Source organism: Urocitellus parryii, chromosome 4, assembly GCF_045843805.1.
Source record: "Urocitellus parryii isolate mUroPar1 chromosome 4, mUroPar1.hap1, whole genome shotgun sequence".
NCBI classification, from domain to species: domain Eukaryota; kingdom Metazoa; phylum Chordata; class Mammalia; order Rodentia; family Sciuridae; genus Urocitellus; species Urocitellus parryii.
Window position 1 is genome coordinate 64,894,214 of NC_135534.1, and position 14,449 is coordinate 64,908,662.

The window sequence follows — 14,449 nt, forward strand, 5'->3', positions numbered from 1 at the left end:
GGTGGTTCCATTCCCAGTTTTCCAAGGAATCTCCATACTGCTTTTCATATTGGCTGCACTGATTTGTAGTCCCACCAACAATGTATGAGTGTGCACCTTTTTCCCAACATCCTTGCCAACACTTATTTGTATACTTGTTTGTTTTGTTTATTACTTTGTATTGTTTCTATTGTTGATAGCAGCCATTCTGACTGGAGTGAGATGAAATCTTAGAGTAGTTTTGATTTGCATTTCTCTAATTGCTAGAGATGTTGAACATTTTTTCATATGTTTGTTGATTGATTGTATATCCTCTTCTGAGAAGTGTCTGTTCATGTCCTTGGCCCATTTATTGATTGTTTTTTTGAGGTTTTTTTGATGTTAAGGTTTTTGAGTGCTTCATATATCCTAGAGATTAGTGCTCTATCTGATGTGTTTGTGGTAAAAATTTGCTCCCATTCTGGAGGCTCTCTATTCACCTCACTAATTATTTCTTTAGCTAAGAAGAAGCTTTTTAGTGTGAATCCATCCCATTTATTGATTCTTGGTTTTAATTCTTTTTTAAATATCTAATTGATTTTATTTTTTTAAATACATGACAATGGAATGCATTACAATTCTTATTATACAATAGAGCACAATTTTTCATATCTCTGTTTGTATATAAAGTATGTTCACACCAATTCATGTCTTCATACCTGTATTTTGGTTAATGATGTCTATCACATTCCACCATCATTGCTAACCCCCTGCCCCCTCCCTTACCCTTCCACTCCTCTACCCTATGTAAAGTTTGTCTATTCCTTCCATGCTCCCCCTCCCTACCCCATTATGGATCAGTCACCTTATATCAGAGAAAACATTCAGCATTTATTTTGGGGGGATTTGCTAACTTCACTTAGCATTATCTTCTCCAACTCCATCCATTTACCTGCATATGCCATGATTTTATTGCTGAGTAATATTCCATTGTGTATATATGCCACATTTTTTAATCCATTCATCTACTGAGGGGCATCTAGGTTGGTTCCACAGTTTAGCTATTGTGAATTGTGCTGCTATAAACATTTATGTGGCTGAGTCCCTATAGTATGCTGTTTTTTAAGTCCTTTGGATATAGACCGAGGAGTGGGATAGCTGGGTCAAATGGTGGTTCCATTCCCAGTTTTCCAAGGAATCTCCATACTGCTTTCCATATTGGCTGTACCAATATGGCACTCATACGAGTGTGCCTTTTTCCCCACATCCTCATTAACACTTATTGTTGTTTGTATTCATAATAGCTGCCATTCTGACTGGAGTGAGATGATATCTTAGAGTAGTTTTGATTTGCATTTCTCTAATTGTGAGAGATGATGAACATTTTTTCATATATTTGTTAATTGATTGTTTATCCTCTTCAGAGAAGTGTCTGTTCATGTGCGTGGCTCATTTATCCATTGGGTTATTTGGGTTTTTTGTTTTTTTTGTTTTTTTTTTAAAGATAGAGTGAGAGAGAGAGAGAGAGAATTTTTTAATATCTATTCTTTAGTTTTTGGCGGACACAACATCTTTGTTTGTATGTGGTGCTGAGGATCGAACCCGGGCCGCACGCACGCCAGGCGAGCGTGCTACCACTTGAGCCACATCCCCAGCCCTATTTGGGTTTTTTGTTTGTTTGTTTGTTTTTTTTTTTTTTTTGGTGCTTAGCTTTTTGAGTTCTTTATATACCCTAGAGATTAGTGCTCTATCTGATATGTGAGGGGTAAAAATTTGCTCCCAAGATGTAGGCTCTGTTCACCTCACAGATTGTTTCTTTTGCTGAGAAGAAACTTTTTAGTTTGAGGCCATCCCATTTATTGATTCTTGGTTTTAAGTCTTGTTAAGGAAGTTGGGCCTAATCTGATATGATGGAGATTTGGGCCTACTTTTTCTTCCATTAGGTGTAAGGCCTCTGGTTTAATTCTTAGGTCCTTGATCCACTTTGAGTTGAATTTTGTGCATAGTGAGAGACGGAGGTTTAATTTCATTTATTACATGTGGATTTTCAGTTTTCCCAGCACCTTTTGTTGAAGAGGCTATCTTTTCTCCAATGTACGTTTTTGGCACCTTTGTCCAATATAAGATAACTGTAGTTATATAGGTTAGTCTCTGTGTCCTCTATTCTGCTCCATTGGTATACAGGTCTATTTTGGTGCAAATACCATGCTTTTTTTGATACTTAAAAAAGTATCAAAAAAGTATAGTTTAAGGTCTGGTATAGTGATGCCACCTGCTTCACTCTTCTTGCTAAGGATTGCTTTGGCTATTCTGGGTCTCTTATTTTTTCAGGTGAATTTCATGATGATTGCTTTTTCTATTTCTATGAGGAATGACATTGGGATTTTGATTGGGATTTCATCGAATTTGTATAGTGCTTTTGGTAGTATGGTCATTTTGACAACATTAATTCTGCCTATCCAAGAACAAATTAAATCTTTCCATCTTCTAAGGTCTTTTTAAATTTCTTTCTTTAGTTTGCTGAAGTTTTCATTTTAGAGGTCTTTCACCTCTTTCATTGAGTTTATTCCCAAGTATTTTATTTTATTTTATTGAGGCTATTGTAAATGGGGTTGTTTTCCTAATTTCTCTTTAAGAAAATTTGTCACTGATGTACAGAAATGCCTTTGATTTATAAGTGTTGATTTTATATTTTGCTACTTTGCTGAATTCATTTATTAGTTCTAGAAGTTTTCTGGTGAAATATTTTTGGGTCTTCTAGGTATAGAATCATATTCTTGGCAAATAATGATAATTTGAGTTCTTCTTTTCCTATCTGTATCCCTTTAATTTCTTTCATCTCTCTGACTGCTCTTGCTAGAGTTTCAAGAACTGTGTTAAATAGAAGTGGTGAAAGAGGACATTCCTGTCTTGTTCCAGTTTTTAGAGGGAATGCTTTCAATTTGTCTCCATCTAGAATGATGTTGGCCTGGGGCTTAGCATAGATAGTCTTTACGATGTTGAGATATGTTCCTGATATCCCTAGTTTTTCTAGGTTAGGAACATGAAGGAATCTATATTTTATCAATTGCTGTCTCTGCATCTATTGAGATGATCATATGATTTTTATCTTTGAATCTATTGATGTGATGAATTACATTTATTGATTTCCGTATGTTGAACCAACCTTGCATCCCGGGGATGAATCCTACTTGATCATGGTGCATTATCTTTTTGATACGTTTTTGTATTCAATTTTCCAGAATTTTATTGAGAATTTTTGCATCTGTATTCATTAGAGATATTGATCTGAAGTTTTCTTTCTTTGATGGGTCTTTATAGGTGTGCCTCTCTCCAGAACTCCAGGCTACAATTGCATATAGTTTTAATGAAAAGTTTCTAATTTGGGTGAGGTCCAAATTCTTAAGCTTTTGCTTTTATCACTTCTGTTGTTGGTGTTGGATCTAAAAAATTGTTTCTTAACCCTTATTAGCATAAGTTTGTACCAGTGGTGTTGACCCTCGTGCTATATAAACCCCTGGGCTAACACAGACAGAAAACCTGTTATGAAGTCTCTTCTCCCACTGCCAGATTTCTGTTCCTGTTTCTATTCTTCAATAAGTCCAACTCTTAACACTCAAAAAAATTTTTTTTTTGTTGCCTAACCCAACATGATGAAATTTTTGTTCTTTTACTCCTATGTATACGTCTCAGGGTTTTACAGTTTTAGATCTTAGGTTTAGGTTTGTGATCCATTCCATATCTGAGAGGAATAATGTTTTGCTGCTGGTATAGTTCTGAATTTTCCCCATCATTAGGAGAAAGAATAGGAGTGGAAATAGGGGAAGTCTCAGGATTCTTCCCATTTCCTGTCTAAGGATGAAGACATAATTTGAAAACAGATATTTATTGATTGTTTTTGTTTTAAAATTTGTATGTTTTCATAATCTTTGTCAAAAGGCATTTAGTTATGTGTGTGGTATGAGGAAAGGTTTCAGTTTCATACTTTTGTATGTGGATATTCAGTTGTCAGAACATCATGGTTTGGAAAGACTATCCTTATCCTCATTGAATTTTCTTAGCCCCTTTTTGAAAATCAGTAGATGATAATAAATGTTATTTCTGGACTCTGGAATCTATTCAGTTGTTTATGGTTTTCTTTACACCTGTATCATATTCTTGATTAGTAGAGCTTTATAGCATCACATGTTCTTTTACTAGAAAGGTTTAAGTAAATGCAATTATATTCATTAGCCTCAAAGCCACTTAATAATAGTAATTAATAAATAGTTATTGAGATGCCATGCCAAGTGTTTTAAGCTCATTCCACACTGTCAGCAAACATTCATCAATAATATGTCAAGTTTGAGGAATACATTGGTAAAAAAAAAAAATGGCAAATGTTCTTGCTCTCATGTGTCTCACATTAGTACCAAGTTAGATGAGGAGACTGTAGAATAACAGAAAGTTTAAAAAAATAGAATAAACTCACTTGAGAGCAACTAAGCAACTACCTTAATCCTCCTAACAACCAAGTCTATACCATAAGCCTTGGGAACTTGTAGGAATTGTACAAAGGTATTAGGAACTTTAAGAAATTTGAACTCCTCTCTCTTTCCAAACCATGCACTCAATACCTTTATGTTTCTAATACTTGTCTCTCAATTTGGGGAATTTAAAAAATTCTCAAAGCTTAAGCCATACCCTTGACCACTTGATTTCATTTCTAGGGTGAGACCCAACTGTTAGTATTTTTAAATGTTCCCCAGGTGATTTCGTTGTTACAAAGATTGAAAATGACTGACCTGGCTCAATACCTGGAACAGAGTAGACATTCAGTACAGTGAATGTATCACTATTAATAAAAATTCATCCTGACTACCTAGCTGCTCTATTTATTTCCAATATTATAATCAACCAAGAATACTTTTACATAAGTTTTTAAAGAAGCTTTGTCTTATATTTTAAAAATTTTCTATATTCAGCCTTATGGCATGTACAGGAAGATATCTGACAGGAATGATGTTTTGCTGGTGGTAGAGTTCTGAATTTTCCCCATGATTGGGAGGAAGAATAGGAGTGGAAATAGGGGAAGTCTCAGGATTCTTTTCATTTTCTTTACAAGTATGAAGATATAATTTAAAAATAGATATTTATTGATTATTTTTGTTTTAAAATTTGTATTTTTTAATAATCATTGTCAAAAGGCAGAAGTTGGATATACTGACTTTTAGACATACTTTGATCAATGTTATATCTTCCACAGATATTCTAAACATACTTAAACAATTATATATATTTCCCAGTTTTATACAAGTATGTACCTCATGTTTGCCTTTTCACTTAACAATGAGTCTTGGAGTTATATACATGTGCAAAACATTTTTTAGTGTATAATTCCTTCTGTCAGTCCCCTGCTCTTGGATATTTAGGTTGTTTACAACTTTTCTCTATTAGAAATAATGTTATATTGAGTAGATAAATCATTGTACTTCTATGTAAATAGATTATCAGATAAATTCCTAGAAGTTCAAGATATTATATTGCCAGTTTGTCTTCTGTGAAGGTTCTATATTGACTGGTTGGGAAATGACAAAAAAACAAAAACAAAACAAACCCATAAAAGAGTGTGAGAGGTTAAAGATGTGAAGAAGTAATAGTGATCGAGAATGATTGTAGTAGGAAAGATATAGGATAGATAGAGCCTACAGCTAAGATCAAGGAGAGAGAATGAGAAGATTTTGTGCTATATGTATACATGGAATTTATTTGTGATTAAAATATGCTAATGAATTAATTTTATAAAATCCTAAAATTTTTACTCTTAAATTTATATTTGAACTTATGTAAACACATTTTTAATGTGATGTTTTATAATGAATGCCTTATTTCTTTAAAATACTCTTGCTATTTAAATTTCAGATTTACTTTAGCATTTATTGACCAAGATCTTCTCATGCATAACTATTTTTTACTTGAAATGTCTCTCTCTCCCTCCCTCTCTCTCTCTCTCTCTCTGTGTCTCTCTCTCTCTCTTTCTCTCTCTCTGTTGTTGTTGTTGTTTTTTTTCCCTTAGCCCTGGAAGAAAGCGGGACTTTTCCCCTGTTCCTTGGAGTCAGTACTTTGAGTCCATGGAAGATGTGGAAGTAGAAAATGAAACTGGCAAGGATATATCCTCTACAAAGTGACTTATTCATTAGTAAACTTATGATGTTGTCTAAATTAGAAGATTTGTGTGTAGTTTCTAAAAGGTTCTTTGTTCCTGCTATTTATTTCATTTTATTTTCCATCTGTTCTTTATACAGCATGTAATATTTCCTGCAAGTCCATGCCAGTGCCTTTCTTGGCTATAATTGTCTAATACATGGCTAAGGGATTAGGAATTAAATTCCCAAAGTGTTATATCTCTTGGGGATCCAAGAGAAAGTTTCATGAATCAATTGAGTTTACTTTCTAGAATTTGGGGACTATGTCCTCATTAGGATAAAGGGAATCTTTTTTTTTTTTTTCATTAAAAATAATGGTCTTATTAGCTTCAGATTTCAAAAACAGATGGTTGATATCTCAAGAACATCTATTTAAGTTTCTTTTAAGTTTGGAAGTCTGCAGTTTTGCATGTAGCCTGGTGCTTCCTGAATTTTTTTAGTTGGTATTAATTATGACTAAATAATCAAAAACTTCAGTGAGTAAAAACTGACACATTTTATCTTTAACTATTCATACACTTTTCGAGTTTACAAGAGTGGTTCAGAGGGTCCAGTCCTGCTCCTTCTGCACGGAGGAGGCCATTCTGCCCTTTCCTGGGCTGTGTTCACGGTAAGTAAGTTATTGATAGTGGAAGTTGATGTTGGTACAATCATTGTTTACATCTAGATAAATTTAACTAGCTAATTCTTTCTGTGCTTATTCATATTGCTTGATATGAGAATGTTCTTAGAGATGGAGTGGGTTCCAAATATTTTATCATAGTAGGTTCAAGATCATCTGTTCTTTAAACCAGAGGTTTTAGATGACCCTTAGTGCCTTCAAACAGTTTATAAAATTTTATAATTTTTTATTATAATTTTATTTTTTAAACCGTTTGTGTGTGTGTATATATATATACACACACACACACACACACACTCATTTGGATAAGGGGAATGGAATTTGTGCCTTATCAAAAGTGGGGTCTGTATCTCAGTAATTGAAGTAATAGATAAGTAGACATATTGTGTTTCAATGCTTTAGATAATGTGTTTCAGTTTGTTTCTTTCATAGAATCTGCATGGTACTTCGCACATATAGATATCTCATAAATATTTGGAATTTTTTTTTCTTTTTTTTTTTTAAGTGATGCTATATTGTTTTATGGTACTTATGAGCTCCTAGGAATTGAAAAAATGTTTGACTGATAGTACTTCGGTCAGGAGTAGAGGATATGTGCCTTTGTGAGTGCTGTCAATTGTAATTTTTCCTAACTCTGGAGTGGCGAAGCTCATGTGCAAGGAGAGGTACTTCTAAGGAAGATACTATAACACCTGTATCTAAATGAAGTTTTTTCTTGTGTGCATCAAACAAATATACATACTTCCTCTACCACTAGGGAAGCTGAAACTGGGAGCAAGTAGGAATGTAGCAATAGATAACTGGAGCCAGATGGCCATGGAATTGAGGAAAGCCCTAAACATATCATTTTGTTCAGGAGGCATTATTGGAATTAAGTACAAAAGCACCTTCACAGCTTTTTTATTAAACCATAAATTCCTTGAGAACAGGGATAATATTTTATTACTTTTTTGTTTTTCAAATGCCTATAATTGTTTTTGACACATAAACATTTATTTAACAGTTAATAAATGATTTGGCTCTTGTCTTGTTTGCTATTTCCTTATCTTTCTGTAGGAAAAACTATATGATTTTGCCCAATAAGTTCCAGGCTCTCACATGACTCTATAATGTAAGCTAAATGCATAATTTTAAATTTTTCTGATAGACTCATTAAATAAGTCAAAACAAACAGGTGAAATTAATTTAAATAATTTTAACTCATTCATTATTATATTTATTTATCATTTATTATTTATCATTTCAACAGGTAATCAATGTAAAAATTATTGTTGGCATGTATATTAGTTTGGTTTTTGTTGCCAAGAGCACAATACCACAGACTGGATAAGTTATTTGGAAAGTTTATTTTGGCTGAGTTCTAGAGATGCAAGATAGAAGGATCATATCTGTTGATGGCCTTCTAACTGGCAGAGTCCTGTGGTGGCATGGGGCATCACATGCTATGAGTCAGGAAGTACACGTGTACGTATGTATGTGTCTGGTTTCTTCCTCTTATAAAGCCACCAGGATTCAATCATGGAGGCTCCACATCATGATTTTTATCTAATCCTAATAATTTTCCAGAAGTTTTCACCCCTTAGAATCTCACAATGGGGATTAAATTTTAATACCTGGGAGACACTGAAATCATATTCAAATGATAACATATTTTACTTTTTCATACTGTCTTTGAAATCCAGTATATATTTTAAGTAGCACACCTCAGATTTTTAGAGGCAAAGATCATGGCTTATTTATGCTTACTACATATTTGTATGGTAAAGGGATATTTTGTGCATGAATAAGTAACAGCAACATGTAACAGCTATAGTAGTAAATGCACTCTATTGTCCTGAATCTAGGTCAGAGCTACCAGATATGGCTTATATGCTATAACTTGACTGGCTTTGTTCTAAGCTAATACACTGTCACTGGGCAGTTAACGCATTAGAGGCATGGAATGAAAGAGATGGGTGACTGCATAGAGGAAAGAGGTACCATCTTAAGTGGCATGTCATATTCATACCACTGCATTATAACTTGCTAAGGATAGTGACTCCAGACTCAACCTCTTAAGAAATTTTGCAAAAAGTAACATGTGAGTGGGTTTAATGAGAATTTCATATGTAGACCATAGGTAGCTTCACTATTTTCCTTGAGCTTTAGAGCAACTCCCTAGGACTCTGGAGCAAAACAAAGCTAACGTTGCCCATTTGGGCCTCCAGGGTCCTTAGAGAGGAGAGGTCTAGATAAGGCTTGAACAGATTTTCTATGAAAACAGCTATTACTTTTGACACTAAGGGAAAAACAATGAAATAAGGGTGAGATATAATTTCTATTCTCTGATTTTTACCAGTACTAGTAGTATGACCTTGGGGGAGCTTAAGTTGTACTTATGCGTTTGAGCAAGCCTCTTAAGTCATTTATATGTGATTGGTAAAATAAAGAATAATACGGTCAAGAAAAATCCCAAACTACCCTATTCTCTAAGTGTAGTCTTTGTATATTTCAAGGATTCTTTAAAGATTAGTAAAATGATGAATATGAGCTTTTTGTAAATCATAAAAATTTTATGCAAATATTCTAATCTGTTTATTGACATGTATTGATAGTAAATATTTTTAATTCCTTAATAGGAAAATGAAATAATATAGGAAGTGCCTGCACATAGGAGGTGATTGATGCTTAGCTACTGATGTTAATGTGTATTATCATGGTAGAGGATATCTCAAGTTCTTTTATCAAAATATATTCTGAAGACTACTAATTCAATTAGAGGTTAATGAAGTAGAGATTTTTGTGATTAAATGAGTTTGAGAAATGTTACATATATAGGTTGAACATCCCTAATCCAAGAATCTGAAATGCTCTAAAATCCAAAACTTTTGAGTATTGTGTCAGCATTCTAAAAATTTTGGATTTTGGATTTTAGGATGATGGTGTGAAACCAGTAAAGTCTATGTGAAAATTCTGAAATCTGAAAGCGTCCAAAATCTGAAATACTTTTGGTTCTGAGCATTTTGGATAATGATAGCCTGGGAATTCTTCTCTTACTTCTCTCTTGGAAGTTCACCCTATATAATAGTATAGTGGTAAATGCTCTGGGATGTCTTTCTAAATCTACTTATTTACTTATTTTAGGTACTGAGGATTAAGTCCCAGGGGCATTTAACCACTGAGCCAAAACTCCAGCCCTTTTTTGTATTTAGAGACAGAGTCTCGCTGAGTTGCTTAGGGCCTTGCTAAGTACTAAGGCTGACTTTGAACTCTTCCTGCTAGCAGCCTGGGTTGTTGGAATTACAGGCATTTGTCAATTGCCTAGCTCAAGTATGCTTAATTTTAATGGTGTCTTCAAATACATTTGACCACTCAGTTCCTTTTTTAAAAACACCTATTAGTATCCCACACTTTGTTGAACTCTGTTATAGATAACTAATTTTATCCCAATTGCTTACACAGTAATACCAAGGGAATTCTCTACCACTCAGTTTAATAGCTTAGACTTATGACTGCTTAAATTTAGCTGTCTTTTTTTGTTGATATTCCTGACCACGTATCAACTCAGTGAGACTCTGTCTCTAAATACAAAAAGGGGCTGGAGTTGTGGCTCAGTGGTTAAATGTCCCTGGGATTCAATCCCCAGTACCTAAAATGAGTAAGTAAGTAAAGTAGATTTAGAAAAAGATCCCAGAGCATTTACCACTATACTGTTATAAAGGGTGAACTTCCAAGAGAGAAGTAAGAGAAGAATTTCCAGGCTATCATGTACTGAATGAATTTATACATGACAGTCCTTTGAAAATAAAAATGGCTATGTGGAAATTAGTACTCTAGCAACTGACTTGACTTTAAAGGTCAGAATTCCTTAAGCTTTGGAATTTATCTGTGGATCCAAAAATCAGTTAAGATGTACAGCATCTATAGCAAACATCAGGAATAAACCCAAGTATCTTATCATGAGACAGGATTTTGCCCAGACCTTCATCCAGATAATAACTGGTAAAATAAGACAGTGAATAGAAGCAGATAGGCACTAATATAATTGGAGGACAGTATACTGAACCAAATATTGCCATGATAGATATTTATAATGCTAGATCATGAGATCTTTGAAAGCAGAGATGGTGCCTTATTCATTCTTATATATCTAGCACACAGGGCTTGTCATGGAGTTTGTGCTTAATAATTATTCCTTGAATAAGTTAATGCTATCCCTGAACAATTAAGAAAAGGTTGAATTTTGTTTTCTGTATTTAAGAAAGCACAAAAGTATGTAATTATTCTAAAGGCTATGTTAAATGACAGTGAGTCATTTATAGTGATTGATAAAATAAGTAATAATACTTTCAAGAAAAATCCCAAACTCCAGGAGACAAGGCCAAAGACTATGAAGAGACAGTTCATAAAGAACAAACAGACGTGGGCAACAGTCATTCTCACCAGTAATCAGATATGATTCATAGGAGGTGTTATTTTTATATACATCTACTTAATGTTTCTAAAACAAATTTCTTAGGGTTGGCAAGGTACTAGAAAACAGAAGCTATTCAAACATAACTAGTTATATCGTAAATGAATAGAGCTCTTTTGCACTGTGGTTGAATCATCAAAATATTTATACCATTTATCATAGAAATTTCACATTTAGGATTCTAAACTCAGAAAAACCTATTGTCTAAATAAAATTAACTATCTGTGTCCCAACAATAAGTAGATGGTTCTATAAACTGAATGCACCTGTAATACAAATTACACAACTTAAAAAAATAATTTTCCCGAACAGTGGCAATAGAAGGCAGATAAGAATGAATGAGGCACAATTTCTACTATCAAGGATCTCATGATCTAGCATTAAAAATATCAATCACAGTGTTTATCTCTTCCTCTGTTTCAGTGTGTTTGTCCTCCTGCTATGCCTTTCTGCTTCTGTTTCACTGCCCCATGAGTGACTTTCCAGTTATTTTCTAGGTTTTCATTTGTATATTTTTTATTACTTTAATGATTTAATGATTGTTTTTTCCTTTAATGGCAACTGTTTTCAGAGGGGAAAAAAGTGGTATTCAGTTCCAGGTCCTACAAGTTAATGAGAGATCAGCAAACTGGAACTTATTTAGAAAAGAGGATTTGGATAATTAGAATGTTTGAAACTATCTCATTTTAGGAATAGTTGAAGGAAGCGAAAAGAGGAAAGACCTGGGAAACATAATATTTGTTTTCAACTGTAATAGGAAAAAAATAAGCCTCATCTTCCAAACTAAGTAATTAGGTGCATGATCTCATTTAATTTTTCTGTAGTCCTATGAGATTAGGCAGATGAGGACGTTGCAGTTTAGAGAAATCACATAGTCAGTAACAGCACCAAAACTCTACCTGACTCTACTATGAATGTTTCTCTGAAGACTGATCCTATACTGCCTCATAGGAAAGATGTAAGGCAGAGACTATAGGAACAAAATTGTGATAACACATAAGGCAAAACTTCTAAAGATTAGAACTGTTTCAAAATAACTAAGACAGGAAAAGTGAGCATCACACTATAGAATTTAATTATGACTATATCCTTCAAAGTTCCACCTTATTCATTACTGTAAAAAAAACTCCCTGGACCTGAGTAGAACTTTTCTTCCACCTAAATGTTCTGTGGCTTTTGACGGGGAACAAAACCCAGACATTCACAGAAGTCTTGTCATCTATCAAGAGAAAGTATTGCTGCTGGGGATATAGCTTAGTAACAGTGCTTGCCTTGCAAGTCCTGGGTTCGATCCCCAGCACCAGAGGGAAAAAAGAAGGCATTTTTATTTTGGCTTTAGTAATAGAAAATAAAACCATAAAGCACTTGGAAAACCTTTATTATCATTTTTGTGTTAATTATTGAAGGGTTGTAGTTAACAAAGGAAAATTATGCTGTTTTAAAAGATAGGCTTAGATTTCTAGAAAATTAATTATTTAAGCCTTTCATGTTCTCATTATTTCCAATTGATTAGTTATTGTAGTTGCTGCTGTAGTAATCACATTTATCATATATAATGGGCAATATGTATGGCTTCTATCACCCTCTTCCTTCAGCAAATACTGATATAACAGACTTGCCTAATTGCTGGGGAGAATCCAGAACTGAGTGAGAAGAGAACAGTAGTGGGAGCTTAGGTAGCAGCACATGCAGCCTCAGCAGGTTACATTTTGCAAACCTCCAGGTGTTTTCAGCTTTGGTGCTAGGACTAACCAAGTGTGGACTGATTGGAACCAATAATTGAATATAAAGTATCTGCTGATTACTATTTCTTCTTCCAGTTAATTCATTTTTGGAAAATATTTACTGTGTATATCCTGTTCCAAGCTTGGTGATGAGTTACTACTAACTCTCATCAAAAAATGAGAGTTCAGGGCTGGGATTGTGGTTCAGTGGTAGAACACTTACCTAGCACACAAGAGACCCTGGGTTCAATCCTCAGCACTACATATAAATAAAATAAAGGTATTATGTCCAACTACAACTAAAAAAATAAATATAAAAAAAGAGAGTTCACTCTCTAATAAGATCAGCCAGCCTCAAATACTGTGTACCAAGCATCACACTAGATGCTATAGACAGAGAATTAAACACATATACTATGCTACTGTTCTTAAAATGTATAGTGAGAAGGTAGGAAAAATGGAGATAGCTCATGTATATAAATAATACAGCAAATATATTGAGAAACTTTTTTCCTCAAACAGATTGGGTTTTGAATCTCAAAGCAGCTTAATCTAAGTATTGGTTTCTTAAGATAAAATGAGTATAACACCACCTAGCTAATAGGGTAGTCGTGAGAATTAAAAACATGTGAAGCTGGGTGCAGTGGTGCACACATGTAATTCCTGCGGTTCAGGAGATTAAAACAGGAGGATCACGAGTTCAAAGTCAGCCTCAGCAAAAGCGAAGTGTTAAATACAACATAGGGCTAGGGATGTGGCTTAGTGGTCTAGTGCCCTTGAGTTCAATCCCTGGTACCCAAACAAATAAATATGTAAGGGTCCTTGGTAACTTGCTTGACTCATAAGCACTCAGCTGAGTTAACAGCATCTATGTACATGATATGAAAGTAACAGAGGAGGGAATGATTAACTTGTGATGCACGAGAAGACTACAAGCAAAAATTTATGAGAGAGAGGACATCTGGATTGCATTTAAGTCCAAATAGAAGTTGGATTAGTGGGGAAGGCATTCCTAGGAAAGATAACAAAATGGTAGTGGAGAGTGTTAACAGTGAAGTATGTTTTGGGAAGGCTAAATAGCTTTGTTGTAGTTTGGGAACAAGGAAAGAGGTGACTAGACGGATCCTGGGCAAAATTGTAGGAGGGTCTTGAATACCTAGTGAGGGAATTGCACCTTAGTTACCCTTTAGTTCAGGGTAATAGTAGAGAAAGCTATTTTTAAACAACATTCTCCCTCCCACATCCACATTAATATAATTTAGGCATATCAAAATTAGGGATGGAATTTAGAAGGTATGTTTTGCTTAAAGCAAATCCATAACTTAAAGTTCTGGAAAGTTGTACTTTTTTTTTTTTCTCTTATATTGGAAATTGAACCCAGGGACACTGTACTACTTTTTTACTGCTTTACCTTCCCCTGAACTACATCCCCAGCCTTTTTTGGTTTGGTTTGGTTTGATTTGGTTTTTAATTTGAGACATGGTCTTGCTAAGTTGCCTAAGGTCTC

At 34.2% G+C, this 14,449-nt stretch overlaps 1 protein-coding gene across 1 annotated transcript in view; it reads left to right on the forward strand.

Annotated features, from left to right (window-relative positions):
* Ppme1 (protein phosphatase methylesterase 1) overlaps nucleotides 1–14,449 on the forward strand; it is a 63,048-nt gene that overhangs the window by 21,554 nt on the left and 27,045 nt on the right. Inside the window, exons 2-3 of the mRNA XM_026379518.2 lie at nucleotides 6,014–6,107; nucleotides 6,661–6,753. Coding sequence (XP_026235303.2) covers nucleotides 6,014–6,107; nucleotides 6,661–6,753 — 187 coding nt within the window. The remainder of the gene's footprint in view (nucleotides 1–6,013; nucleotides 6,108–6,660; nucleotides 6,754–14,449) is intronic.